Source organism: Epinephelus lanceolatus, chromosome 10 (genome assembly GCF_041903045.1).
Source record: "Epinephelus lanceolatus isolate andai-2023 chromosome 10, ASM4190304v1, whole genome shotgun sequence".
NCBI classification, from domain to species: Eukaryota; Metazoa; Chordata; class Actinopteri; order Perciformes; family Serranidae; genus Epinephelus; species Epinephelus lanceolatus.
Genome location: NC_135743.1, coordinates 16,018,921 through 16,034,258, shown reverse-complemented (window position 1 = coordinate 16,034,258; position 15,338 = coordinate 16,018,921). Strand labels below are relative to the sequence as shown.

Below are 15,338 nucleotides of genomic sequence, written 5' to 3'. Positions count from 1 at the left end.
TTAAACACTGCATAACACCGTCAAAAACTTATTATGATCCAAGTCAACACAAACGTCATGTTGTCTTTTACACACCACATAGCAGAACAACTATGATAATGTCATATCAATGCAGAAATTTTGCCAAATATAAATATGTGCTTTAGTGGCTCTTACAGTGTGTGTTAAATGTATTTCCTTCTTAAAGCAAGGCCAACTATTGAATATATTGAAACCTGCATTGTTTACATCAGATCTTTACAGTCAGTCTGGATTTTAGGACTCTGTATGCACTGCACACTCACTTTACCAACCTCTGCAGTTGTGTTTCATCTAACCTGAATGCTTGTGTGTGTACATGTGCACCCTCTTGTGTGCATTATAACAGCATCAGCTACACATAAGGCTGGAATTGTGGCTCTCCAAAATAGGGCTGCTTGAGTATGACAACAATCCTGATCACAATTATTTTGGTCACTGATGAGATCACGGTTATTTAAGACGATTACTCACTGACTTTGGAAACATCATGCATTTACTCAGCTTTTAAAAAAGTGTCTTTTAATTGCGTTTTTTTCTTTTGTTACGTTAGATATAGTTTATCTGTAGGTGGCTCATTGGTCATTATTCTTACACTGAAAACACACCACACAGCAGTGAAGTGCGGCCTGGGACAAGCTGCCATGCAATGTCTGGAAAGCTGCGGCTGTTTGATTCTGTGTCCATGTGCCAGAAATAAAAGTTGGGGATATTATAGCTTTCAGTGGCAAATTGCAGCCAGAGAACACTGCAATGCAGCCAATCAATAAAGAGAGTCTTGTGACATGTTGACCTATATTACAAAGAATTTCTTCCCACCTGAAGCACATGAACACACCTCCCTACCCCAGAAAAATGTCTGTGGCAAGCAGCACTTTGCCGCTGCTTGGTGTGTTTTCGGTTTTACTGGTCAGATATCCGCAGCAATTAACACTCCATAGCATTTGTTTTTAGGGAGGATATCTGAATGCTGTAGGGTGAAGGACTTACCGTCCAGTCTATGTTTGTTTCACTCAACAAACATAAACGTCACATTCAGGTGATGCCATTGTTTATAAAATGTATTAGTCATCCTGAAAACTCCACCTTGTAACATCATAAGAGCTCCTCAGGCTTCACCTGCAGCAGGTTATTTAAAGAAATAAAGTAACTAGAGGGTCTGAAAGGTTACTAAATCACATGAGAAAGTTGCCAAGTTGGCAACACTGAGCTCACTGCTGTAAAGGAAAGGAGTGCACTGGATTTATAACACAAGACAAAACGAGAGCATCATTGTGAAACTGAATGTGGAATAATCTTTGTTTTATCTTGATAATCTTGTTCTCATAATCACAGGAAGCCAAAATCGTAACTGAACATAAAATTCAATTCATTGCTCCTCCCTACTCCAAACATACACATTAACGTCATTGTGAGAGAAGGGTGTTATGAATGACTATAGGTGGCAGGACACACCTTTCTAATCTCAACCATGTGCTGTGCAGACCTGCGCTCCAGGCATGCCGACTGGTTGATCCAACTCCTATTACAAAAAGGGTTTCAAACAGAAATAAAACAAACAAACACAGAAACCATCCATCCATTTTCTAACTGCTTATCCTCTTGAGGGTCGCGGGGCGGCTGGAGCCTATCCCAGCTGACACTGGGCGAGAGGTGGGGTACACCCTGGACAGGTCGCCAGACTATCGCAGGGCTGACACATAGAGACAGATAACCATTCACACCTATGAACAATTTAGAGTCACCAATTAACCTGCATGTCTTTGGACTGTGGGAGGAAGCTTCTCCACACAGAAGGGCTCCCACACCCAGGATCGAACCAGGAACCCTCTTGCTGTGAGGCGACAGTGCTAACCGCCACACCACCATGACGCCTGTGACTACTCTAGTATTCAAAAATGTTATTACACTGAACTGATCAAATCCAGATAGAGAAAAGAGTCATTTTTGCAGGAGGTTGTGTTACTCAAAAATGTACATTTGTCTCTTTCACAAAGTAAGTCTATGGGAAAAACTCTTTTTGGCCCAATGGCATCATGTGACAGACCCGGACGCTGTAATGCCACAGTTTGGCCACTATGTCAAATTCCCGTTCCTGAGGGGCCTGCTCTAAACTGGGACCTGCTGCCTCTTGTGGTCAGAAACTCCACAGGGTACCTTTAATTCTGCAGCTAACCTGTTTGTCAGGAATTTCACATGTAACAGTACCTGAGACACACCTGGTCAATAAGAAACAAGAAAAAACACATACTGTGGTATTTTGAATCAAACTACTATATTTATTAGACTTCTTGGACAGACCTAAAAGCACTGCTCGTGCAGGAACATGCAGACGAGTTTCACATGAAGATGAGGGGCAAAACACAAGACAGACACCGTTGTAAGTAAAACATTATTTTTGCTATTTAAGATGTTGCTGCTGAAGTGAAGCAAAGACTCAGATATACAAATAAATAAACCAGAATAGAGAAGAAGACATAAATACAGTAAATGTTCAGAGACCTGCTAGTCTATGACACAAATAGTTTGCATAAAATCAAAAACAGTGCTGCAGTGTTTCCCTGTTAGTTGGGGTTAAATTCAGCTTTAAAAGCTTTGTCAGTTCAGTGTGAGATTAACTGTTGAGTGTGTGTTTATGTGTGTGCGGGCATGTCTGTGCATGCCCACCTGTCTGTCTCTGAAGGTGATTTTTGTTTGTACCTTTCTACCTACTTACCTAGTTGATGCTTGTGATTGTTTTTTGTCTTAAACGTGTGCTCTAATTTTGCAGCTTTTACAACAGAATCTTCAAACTGAACTCTGGCCGCAATGCTTCAGTCGAAAATGAGTCAAATTAAGACCAGAATTTAAGATAATTTGGTGCTATAGGGGTGAATTAAAATCTGCTATTGTCTACGTTATCCTTATCCCGTCTTGCATTCAGGAGTGTCTGTCTCGTGGTTTCTGTTCGGTCGGTTTGATCTTATTTTGGGCCCTCTTAGACTCTGCAGGTGTGAATGGTGACTGTGTTCTTGCACTGCTGGCAGCGGACTGAGCAGCACCAGGAAAACTTGCAGGAGCAGCGCTGCACCACCTCAGCACGGCCCGCTCTGTACCCTGGCCCGCAGCACACCAGCTCGCAGCCGTCTGGAGCCAGCCGAGAGGTTCCTGGGTGCGTTTTAGAAGAGAGAGGCATCAATTGTCTGTAATTGTTTCAACTGATTATCTGAACTTCCTGTGAGACGGTCTTGTCATTGGCCTTACCGTTACATCTCCTACCAGCCGTCCCAGGGATACCGTTGTCAGGGTCAAGATGGCAGAAATCTGGGGAGGGCGCAAGGTACACAAGGTCTCTGGCAGCAGGGGGTTTGACTTGGGGGTCTCGGGGGAGCAGAGCTGTCCTGGATCCTATACGAGTCAGGCGAACCTAAGAGGAGGAAAATGTTGAGAGAGCTAGAAAGTATCTGCCTCAATTTATGTGAATTCTTCATGTGTTCACCAGCTGAGCTAAAAGAAGCATGTTCCAATACCTCTGTGGCTCCATCAAAACGTTCTTTGAGCACCACGCCGACGCGCCTGAATGGAGGCATAACCTTCCAGCAGGTCCGTAACTCGCAGGAGCCAGAGACACCATGACACTTACACTCCACCTGCATGTTGTGAAGGATGGCCTGAGGATGAGAGGATGGGGAAGATAAGCAGAGATCATGGAATCAAACAGATGACAAAGTGGGGAATAAAGTGAGATGTTGCAACCGCCAACCTTTCGGCCAGCCTCGTTGTTATGGAGGTTCATGAGTGGTCGCCCCGCTGACAGCCCCTTGGCTCGTTCTGGTTCATCCACAAATGTTTGGGAGAAAGCCACACCATAGGACAGATTGTCACTGCACCCTGACCACTGGAAGCCTGTGGGGGGACAGAGAGACAGCACTGTGGATTATTGCTCCCTTGAAACAACTGCACATTTTAATTTAAAACAAAAAGATGGCTGTCAACCTGAACCCCCTGTTCCCAAGATTTTTGTTTAAGTGACTAATGAGAACAACTGTTTTTGAAATTGGTCCAATACTGAGCATGTTGGCATTGGCAGAACAGGCTGCCTGTAACCACTTGGGGCATTTGCACTGTCGATTTACATCCACTAAAGTGCTTGTTTTTGCCACTGACAAGATCAAATTGTTAGAGTAAGTGTATGAAAACATTATAGAAAGGATCCTACAGAGGTTGACCTTTTTGTCAAAGAGTTAGATCCTTTCTGTTTGACCAGAAACAGCTCTGAAATTGTGATTGCCAAACCCACCAGGCCCCATTTAAATAAACACTAATTTTATCATGCATGGAACCAGCATGTTTTCACATATTACTGGGTGAATTAAAGGTTTATTTCAACCAAACTAGAGCTGGTGATTGGTGGGACAGTGGAAAGATGAAGCAAAACAGGTTTTGTGAGTTTTATTTTGTTTCAGTTGATGTTGAATGAAGTGTGTTTTACGATGATAAATTAACTGCTTATTTAAATGGAGTCTGGTGGGTTTGATGATAGTGATTTCAGGGGTGGTCTGGTTAAACAAAACAACACATTCTCACTCTGACCTCATCACATATTGACGTTTGGTCGTGGACTTTCCACGTCCACATACAAAGTTCAAAATACACTTACGTTTTCATAGGAAATTTAACTTTTACATACAGTCTCTTTCAAAATAAAAGCATGGTTGGGTTCAGGCAACAAAAGCACATGGTTGGGTCTAGGAAAAAAGAACAGAGTTTGGCTTTATTATCTTACTGGATGCAAACACCGCTCTCTCGGGTGTTTGGTGGACCCATCCACCACAATTCCCACCCGCCCCAATCGGACATTCAGCGCCTTAACTTTCATCCTTGTCCTGCTGTATTTCCCCCTGACACTGCCAGGCGACATTGAACTATAATGGTAACCGGCTGTGTATCATGCCGTTGTTAAAGGACGCATTTTTTCGTTGGTTTCTGTCGCCACAAGTTACTGCCGAAGTGCCAAATTACGATGACTTCGGAGTGAGACAGGGCTCAACAAAATGGATCTTACTCTATAGCAAAATGCTGACCTCTGTCAGGATCCTTTCCATAACAATCTGAGCCTGTCAGTAGCAAAAACAAGCACTTTAAGTGGACGTAAATTGACGGTGCAAAATGCCCTCGGTGGTTACATTGCAGCTTGTATCGCAGCTGCAATACTATCTCTCAATACTGGACCAATTTCAAAAAAATGTTATTTCCATTAGTCACTTAGACACAAAAATGTCAAAATATGTCCAGACTGAAAAATACCAGTTACCCTTTAAATGGTGAATCCACACTGGATGACAGCAGGCAGAAGCAGCTGCTGCACTGCTGTCTGTGGTTTTTATGGCCACAGTCTAATAGTAATGTCACAGCACTGTGACAGCTGATGGAAAAATACCTGCTGGGTCTTCTCTGCCTGGTATGTGGACATTAGTGCTCTATACTTTAAAGTTTTAACCCACAAAGAGTGTAGCTGCAGTTTTTATGCCTGTGTGACTCAGTGTGGATATATGTGTTACATTTTAATGCAGTGGTATCCAAGCTCACCCTCGGGACTGACCCCCCTGACCTTCCTGTCACAGCCACACCTCTCCAGCTCCCCTCGGGTGCAGGCTCGGGTCACAGCCACTGCCACTGCTGCTGAGGACAAAGCGTGCACAAAGGCTGCCTCACGAGTCCCTGAAATCAGAATAGAGCACACGGTGCAGACATGCTTTATGTGAGAGTTCTTTAGTGTATAGAATTATCAGCAGGTCATTTTCCATGACACATGTTCATATATGTGGATACCTTGGTTCATGACTCTGCCAAATACATTGATCCCACGTGGGGTGGTGGAACAGTTCCAGCGGCGGTTCCTGAACTGGTGCTGGCACTGACAGTGACATGCATATAGCAGTGAGATAAGGGGCTCTAATGATTGTGTTATTCTCTCCTGGTCATGACCCTGAGACCCTCAAATCATACCTCTTCTATGACCATCTCGGCTGCCTTGCGTACGGACTCCATGACCTCCCCTCGTGCCCTGCACACCCCCACCTGCCCTGGGGTCAGCCCCCTCAGCCGCGCACATGGGGCCGCACCGGACACGGGCCTGGAGCGAGGCAGCCGCGCCAGGGAGCTGGGACACAAAGGTGGGGAGTGGTGACGTGCCGGTTTGGAGAGGGACATTATTGTGCAAAGGGGGAGAAAAAAAGAGAGGATGCATAATGGAGAAAAGGGGAGGGAGTGAAAGAGGAAGAGCGCAAAGAGGGCACAAAAAAGGATGAAGAGGTAACGACCGGGCAGAGTTTTAGAGAGGATTGAAACAAGGGGAAGAACAGGCAGAGAAGACAGAGAAGACACAGTGAAGGCAGGGAGAAAGAAAAGAGAAAAGGTCACCAGGAGTGAGACAAAGAAAGAGAGGGGAGCGACTGAAAGAGATTTAGAGACATGTCACCATCTTTTAAAAGTTATAGCATGACAAACAAACTCCCTCTTTCTCTTCCTCCCTCGCACGTTAGACTTACAGCCAGTTGGTTGCCATGGTGGGGTGGGTTGCCCATAGCAACAGGAGGAGGAGTGGTGCCGTGAGATTGACAGTGGAGACAGTTGGCATCAGACTGTCTGTCTGTCTGTCCGTCTCCGTGCGTCAGGATGGGTCTTTGGACAGCACGCTGCCCGTCTCCACAGTCAAAGTGATCTGTCTGTCTGTTTGTTGTGGTGTTGGTTTATGTTTCTGGCCCAGAGTCTGGGGATGACCCCCGCATATCTGTTGAAATGACAGTTGAACAGGTAGAGAGAAACACTTTTTAACAACCAATGAATAAACAATATTTTCACAACTAATATTTCAGGTTAAAACTTTATGTAATCAAAAGTAACACTGTACCCTTACCAGTTCATAGTCCCGTGATATCCACTTATCCTTCTTTATGATACTGAGCTGATCAAATTGAAACTTAATCCCAATTGAAATCAATAAAGTTGTTCATCACTTTCTTCACTCGTGCTGCCAGTGACAGCAAAAGCATGCTGACAGGAATGTCTTAAAAACTGCAAGCAAAGCTCATCCTTCAGACGCAAAAATAAATCCACATGTCCAATTTAACTGAACATATCACTAGAATCTACCTCCCCTTCCCATAAAAAAAAGATTCAAACTTCAAATCCAGAAGTGCTAGTGAAATTAAATTCTTACAAAAAACATTGTGTCAGCAAGTTCTCAGTTTTGTCCCAAGAAAACAAATGTGTCCATTCCAGTTTGAAACAGCGAGAATGAGTGAGAGCAGTGAGATGGGAGTGATGGGTTATAAAGGAGGTAGAGAATGAGGGTGGGAGCGAGAGGACAGGCGTGATCCAGGGTGTGGAGTGATGCCGAGGGAGGGGAGGAGGAGGAGGAGGCTTTGGGAAGGATAACAGTTGTACTATGTAAGTATTAAGAGAGTAAGTATACTTTCTATTGTGCTGCTTGGCATGAGACCTAAAACCTGTGCGTGCACTGGAGATAATTTGTGATTATCATTTTGAATGATGATCACAAATACATGTTTGTTTCTTTGTCCTGTTTTTTTATTTTAATCCATCCATGTTAATGTGAGTGTATTTGTGTGTAATGTGTGAGTGCACAAACTGCTTTTGTTTCCTCTTTAGAAATACTCTGCAGGAGTATTGATCAATCAGATGTCCTGCAGAAAAAAGTCCTCACATCAGAAACTATGACACAGCACTTCTGTTTCCACATACGTGCACATGCATGTGAAAAAGTGTCTTACCTAATGTTTAATTTTCCCAAACTTTGTTGCTCATTTTACGAGTCCCCCCCCCCCCACCTCCTCACCTCCCCTTCCTCTATCTCCCCCACGTTTGCCCTCTCGTCCTCCCTCTCTCCCACTCCTTATATTGTCTTAGAAGAAGGGGTGACATTTAGACAAGGGGAAGAAAACACACAGCCGACAAATATTGGAACTGAGGCAAATAAATCACGAGATAGGAGGGAAAGCAGGGCATAAGGGAAGAGCGGATGAGTGTTACACTGGGGTTAGGAGAAAGCAGTAAAGAATAACAAAGCAGGTTAGTGACACATGATTTTAGAAAAAAAGAGGACATTATGTGTAGTTGAGGGGAACCTGATTAACTCTAAACTATGTTTTATTCATGTATGCATTTAGAGTCACAAAGCACAACATACAGACTACATGGCATGATTAATCTTTATTTACTGCAAATCATTAGCAGTAAGTGATTATTCAACTTAAGTGCACTTTTTTACAGTTTATTTAGTAGTTTTCCCTCCTTTTGTCTCTCTCTGTTTAGCTGGTGATGTAACGTTACAGAGAGAGTCTCACACTTCTAAGAATAGTAGGCAATATACCTGGAAGGAGGGTTTTTTTCTTTTATTCCTCGACACAACCAGAAATTTGTGAGGAAAATGTAAGCTCAAATTTTAATAAATTGCATTTCTTTTAATCCAGATTTTTATGCTTTTATTTAAAATGTTTTTATTTATTTATTTATTGTGGACTCCTAAAACTTAATTTTATGCCTTTTTTTTTAAGGCTGATTATCCTGGCCTTCCCCTCCAAAATACAAGAAGATAATAATCATAGTCCTCTCATAAAACCTTAGACAATCTAAATAGCAGAGTAAAATGGGCTTGCTTATCATAAAGAACCAATGAACTAAATATTATATAAAACTATACTTTAAAACATTCAAATATATGATTTAAATGTAGCTTGACCACGATATCAGATAAATCACACCACAGTCCGAAGCTTAACATGGCAGTTTTGCTTCTCTGCTAAAAACTAGGCGAGTTAGCTTTTACCAAGCTAGTTCATCTGGTGTACCAGCAAGCTTTAGCTAAGCAGAGTGCCGTCACCGCTGTTTGGTTTTACACGTTTTAAGTGTGGTGTATTTTAAAAACACAAATGAGTTTCCTTAGAAGCGTGGCTGGGCTCAGCCTTAGAGATAGGGTAAGGAGCTCAGACATCCGGAGCGAGCTCAGAGTAGAGCCGCTGCTCCCTCGCCTCGAAACATCTGATCAGGATGCCACCTGGAACAACTCTCATTAGAGGTGTTCAGGGCACGTCCAACTGGTAGGAGGCCCCGGGGCAAACACAGAACATACTGGAGGGATTACATATCTTGTCTGGCCTGGGAACGTCTCGGGGTCCTCCAGGAGGAGCTGGAAAGTGTTGCTGGGGAGAGGAGCGTCTAGAAAACTTCGCTCAGCCTACTCCCCCCGTGAACCGGCTTTGGATAAGCGGTCAAAAATGGATGGATGTATTCGAAAATTAAAGATTTCGGTGGCATAATCAATTCTGACCATAAAGAGTGATGTAGAAATGAGTCCTAAGACCCAGAAATTAGTTAGCATTTTAGCATTTCTGGTTCCCTGGTCTTGAAATCAATGGGTTTTTGGTAAGATGCATGAAATAAGGTGTGGAGTCAACACAAGCTCAAGATTCTTTTTGTTTTGTGCTTCCACATAAATTACATCAGTAAATACACCACTTGTAAATGCTGAAGGCCTTTTTGTGTCTTGAAAAAGACCGTTGCTAACAAGTGGCCAAATGACACTTCAGAGCGTCATCATAGTCTCGTTGCGATGGCAACAAAGTCATGCAACTGTGGTGGAGTTCGTTCATAGCCTAACATCAGCTTTTTACTTCTGGCGATTGTATTGACGCTTCAAAAATCATACAAGTGGTAGTGTTCATTTGTGAAGATTACCTTGCTGAATAAAATGTGTAAGTATTAAAACCTTTTGTTTGCCACAGAGCTTATTTTCAGCAATAATCCAAAATCCAATGGAAAAGTTCCCTAGGCTTCTGTCGAGGGAACCAGAGCAATGTTAGTTACTGTGTTGGCCTGCAAATAAGCATCATCCCTGCTGCGCTCTAGTCGACCAATTTTAACAAAATGTTTTGTTTTATGTTTGTTTTATGTGTGTTTCTTTTTTTTTTATGTGTGTGTTTTTTCATTCATTCATTTCATGGGTAGGCCTATTGTTTATCCTCTGTAATCAGTGTTGGCTAATAAAGATGAGAGCACTGTAATTTCCTTAATTTTATGGATGAATAAAATAGGCTGTTTCTTTTTAATCCCAGAGGCCAATCATTTAAAAAAAAAAAAAAAGGATGTGTGCAACAGCCCCGTCACACCTGATGAAACTTATTTACTGCTCTTAAGGGCTCATTTGTTGAATCATGAGTTAGAACCAAACATTTGCAGACTCTGTCGTGGTCCCAGTGCAGGATCTGGTGGCCCATTTACCTGAACTCTCTGACATCCAGCTCCTGAGTAAATGGTCACTCCATCCACACACATTCACACTTCCCTCTGTCTATATCTGCCAAGACAGGTTTTTTGTAGGCCCCCTTCCCTCCTTTTTTTTTGTCCTCCTCATGTCGTATTCCTCCTTTGTGTCCCCTGTTTCTCCAAGTGACGTCTTCCGCTGTCTCCCACAGCAACGCCATGGTGATGAGCTGGCCACTGTCATGTCCGGCGCCTCTGTTATGCTCATCCCTTCACCCCTCTCTCGTAAATAACTTGCCCTCTTTTTTTAATCTTTATCTTTCCCCCATTTTGTGGACATTTTATCATGCTGAAATGGTCCAGTGCTGATTGACTGTAACCAGGTTGCAGAGCCTGAAGAGATGCTTGTTAAAGCTTCAGCATGACATATACATAGAGATGACTTGTATTCCCTCTGTTTCAGTGGGAGGCAGCAGCAGCAGACTTTGAGAGACTCTGCTGTGAGGTAGGGCAACTCTAAACTGATCTGTCCACTGATGGATGGACCATGGGCCTCGTTCACAGATGATGCCTCAGGGGGACTCTGGACCCCAAGAACATATTCCTGCCCAAGGTCATTATGAGATAGAAATGTGACCCACCACCTTTTACTCCCTCCTTCATTTGCTTTGTTACTTGTGTGCACTTGAGGGCTACCTGCCTCAGCAGTGTGAGTGCGGATGAAATAATCATAGCAGGCAGAAACATGACTGCTGTGCATGAGCACGCTCGCATTGCTCAGGCATCTCTACCAACAAAGAGCTGAACGCACTGCTGTGTATGAATGTGTGTGGAGCGTGTGCATGAATATTATGGGATGGCGGGCGGTGGTGTTGTCAGGCAGGGAAGTGGGGGTGGCAGAGTGGGCGGTGAGCTGTGTGCACATGGGGGGAGGGGGCAGAGGGAACGGACGACCCATGAATATTATGGAGTGATGGTGGTGTTGGGGGGTGGAGGGTGTGTGAGGTGGAAAGATGGCAGTGTACATGGGATAGAGGGAGTAGGAGGAGGTGTTGGTGACGGCGCTGCACGTGAGTGCATGTGCACGCGCATATATGCGTGTGTAAGGGGGCATTCAAGCGATAGTAACAGACAACGGCCAGACATAGGCCTTTGTTGCTATGCGATCTGCATGTACTGTACAGTGGGGGAATATTGCAGAGTGGCCATATAGAAGAGGAAGCAGTGGAAGGCCTCTGGGCTGACTCTCCCTGCCCCGCTTCTCTTACCATATCCACTGAACACCACATGCAGAAAATACCATCTCTGATACAACAATCTTTGCCACAATGAACCAGAAAAGACTGAAATGAATGCAGCTTATGTTTAAAATTTCCACGCTCCATGAATGCACCTCTGGCCTCCAATGAGCACAGCACAGGCCTGCATGTCAAAAGCTAAGAAGTTACTGATTACACGCCTGTTTAACAGTGAATAAATTAATATTGCTGCTGTTTTATTACTATCTTATCCTCTGAAAGGAAAGCTCATGCGCATCTTTAAAAACCAAATGTCAGAAACCTACTTAAAATGCATTGTGTAACAGTGATACATGGTTCTAAGTTTCACTGGTCTAACTTGTGCCTTACCGAGCAGCAGCTTGCCAGTGGGTCAGTAGGCCACAACAAAACTCTTGATGTGCAGCCAAACATTGCTCAAACCAGCAGAACTGCAAGTCAGACAGAGATCCCAAACTTTCTTCACACACCAAAATGTGTCAGGCTGAGTTTTGGGCTAATGTTTGTAAAATGATGCAAAAAACATCTAATTGAAACATTGATGCTGACATGAAATACGTGGGCTTAATTTTTTAGATTCAGAGACGTGGTGTGGAGCACAAACATAAAACAAGATGACAAAGGTAAACAACCAGAATCGATTATTGGCTTGAACTGAGTCATTAATCAAAGGAGCACCTAGTTTACATATTGTCCTGGGTTTATCTGTCTGCAGTAATTATATCCTCCTGAGACCCGAACTTTTCTTTGGTATGTATTTTTAATTTCTCGTAGCTATTTGGGATCAGTAGGACCTGATAACTATAATGAACGAAACATTGTCAACAATAATAAAATCCCAGTGTCCTCAAATGAGTACTTCCTAATTAACAGCGTCTTAGCTTGTTGCTAATCATAAATAAACAAGTTTCAACGATAAAATGTGATCAGGTTTGTCCACTTTTGTGTCGAGACCGGCTGCAGACTGATTTTATAGAGATGGCTGCCATCTTGTTTTTACATGAATTAGAGTATTGTGCTCTTACTACCACAATATGGCACAAAAAACTGTCCACAAATGAGGACAACAGGTCTAAGTTAAGCAGAATGAAGTATAAGGTGCAGGAAACCAAAAATGTGATGACGCAGGGTCTCAGGAGGATATAAGTTAAAACATGGAGAGGTGTTTTACAAAGTGTTTTGGCGGGTACTTCCTATTCTTGACAGTGTTCGTGCTACATTCAAACAAAACATGATATCAATCCCCCAGACGGCTGTCATTACATAAATTACAGAACCTTATTCCTTTCTAGACCTTTTTATCTTCCTGTTCTTTTAGGTATTCTGCTATTAAACACTCAAAGATTACAAATAGCCTGGGCGTTCTTTCTGTTTCCTGTTTTCACGACATAAACATAATTTAAATCACTTTAAAATGCATACTCTGGAGCTCATTGTGCCAGTTCTGCAGGAACTGATCATTTAATCTCTGCTCATGTTAGCTCTAGCCAATTGATATTATTGAACCTCTGATCCAGCCAAAGGTATGGAGAGCCACTCACTCAGTGTAAAGACGATAAAGCTTCAATAAAAAGCTGAAACAAGATGATATGGAATATACTGTGTATGATACTGACAGACACTAGATCATTTAACAAAGTGAAAACAAACAGAAAGATGTGTGTTAAAGGGTTAATTCCTGATTGACTGATTTTTGTGGTGGATTTTGTCTGAAAGCAGCCAAAAAAAAGAAACCATGGTACTCATACTGTCACATTATTGTAGGCTTGATGTCCAAATCAGATTCAGTGTGAATAAGACATGGTGTAAATGACTAAACTAAAAATTAGCAAGCCTACAGCATATTTAGACCCATGTGTGCTCCTTCTACGCTCTTATTTGAGTTCAAACATTTCAAATATGACTTGTGGCGCGTTCAAGTGCTTTCACTTTAAAACACTGGTAAAGCCTAAAGTATCATTTGGTGGCCATTTTTATTTATATATATATATATTTTACATATCAAGCAGCACCTGAAGCAAATGGAGAAATGTGCAGCTGCAGCATGCAGTGGATGTTTTAGTCCATTTATTTGACTTTGAATTTGTACAGTATATTTTGCCATCTGTAGTTGGTGTGGTGCCAAAGTGCTCAGATGACAAACCTAAGTTTTAACAGTTGTATTTATTGATGGATGAGTCTCAGATGTGCAGCAGCCCGGGTTTTATTTATTTATTTTTTCAAATGAAACCTGAAGGCAGCAATTTTTGTGTTTTTACGAATCAGTTTTAGCGCTTTAAAGAAACTCAATCACCTTTGACCCACGTCCCACGACATCAGACCAGGATACTTGCACTGATATGATGTAAACGTGCCATTACTTTAGTGATCTTGTGTTGCTACTGAAGGACAGTGTGTGTGAGTAAGTCAGTGTTTGTTGTACCTAATCTGATTCAATGTGATAAAGAAGTGCATGTCAGAAAGGAGAAAATGAATGTGCCTCTCTCACAGTGTATCAGTAAGTCTGTATTCAGAATGATTAAACACATGTGGCCTTCACTGCGCTCCCATTTGGACCTGGTGCACATTCAAGTGCTTTTAATTTGAAATAGTGGTATAAACAAAACAGACCCTGCTGAGCCAAAATAATTTGGCGGCCAGCTTTATTCTTTCTTTTTAAGATTTTACAAAGTAAGCAGCATAACGCGACAATGTGTTGCAGAAGAAGAGGAGAAGTGTGCAGCTGTTGCAGCCCTGTAATGGATGTTTTAGTTACTTTATTTGACACTTTTTCTTTAGTACAGTAGCCAGCTGTGGTTGATGTGGTGCGCCTTGAATGTCAGATCTTGGCAACTGTAGCACCATTAAAAGAGGCTTACCTTCAGAGTCATATTTACTGTGTTGAGATGTCTGATGTGCAGCAGCTCAAGTTGTATTTACTCACTAAGTTAAAGACAACATGTTGCTTGTTTTGTGAATCAGTTTGCTCACTTGTGACCTGCGTGCCACCACATCAGACCGAGAAACTGGGATGGTATTCACCTGCTGTTACTCTTGTGGACATGCACACCTGTTGGCCTGTGTTGCACCTGAAGACCCTGACCACACACAGACAGTGGGATCACAGTCTTCTTGGTCAGTGAGACAGATGTGGTGCAGTTTATGGGTAATAGCAGCACTGTGACAGGAGGCGTCAGCCTGCGTCAGGGATGCTGAGCAGCCTTGTAGGCACCATCAAAGTATTTGACACACATCCAGTTCTGTTACAGCACCAGGCTCCGCAGGCCTGCCTGACCTGCACACAGCACTGTAGGCATGCAGTCGTAGGATCGTAGGAACAAAAGTGGAGCTCTTTGACTCCTTGGCATAGTCATGCTCACTCCCAGGTGGATGCTCTGTGAGTATTATGGGCTGTCACCAGTGGACTTGAGCTCCCCTGGAGACCATGTGACTGGTGTGTTTTTTTTTCTTTCTTGTCTTTTTAGGAGTTGTATATTATGGGATGTATGCTGCTACTGCTGGAGTATTATGGTATGTCGAGGAGCCAAGGGGAGGGGGGGGGTGTCGCCATGACAACGGGGTTGCTAAGGGGGCTGGGACTACTAGTGGAAAGGGGAAGGAGTGTGCATGCAATGAGCCTGGTGCATGCATGTCTAGTAGGCTAGTGGTAGTGTACGTGCGTGCGTGCGCGCGCGTGGTGGAGGGGGGTGGGGGCAGGCTGAGTATTATGGTCTGTCCGTTGCGAGGTAACTATGCAGAGTCCTGTGTGAGTGTGGGAGGGGGGATTATTATGGGATGTCT

General features: G+C 43.2%; 1 protein-coding gene across 1 annotated transcript; it reads right to left on the bottom strand.

Annotated features, from left to right (window-relative positions):
* Positions 1 to 2,878: 2,878 nt before the first annotated feature.
* On the bottom strand, positions 2,879 to 6,780 carry wnt4b (wingless-type MMTV integration site family, member 4b). The gene is made up of 8 exons (XM_033640155.2): positions 6,549 to 6,780; positions 6,007 to 6,160; positions 5,830 to 5,914; positions 5,587 to 5,718; positions 3,761 to 3,903; positions 3,528 to 3,668; positions 3,262 to 3,424; positions 2,879 to 3,165 (listed from the first exon to the last, which is right to left on the bottom strand). The coding sequence occupies exons 1-8, from the start codon at positions 6,635 to 6,637 to the stop codon at positions 2,996 to 2,998; spliced, it is 1,077 nt and encodes a 358-aa protein (XP_033496046.1). The 5' UTR covers positions 6,638 to 6,780; the 3' UTR covers positions 2,879 to 2,995.
* Positions 6,781 to 15,338: the final 8,558 nt, after the last annotated feature.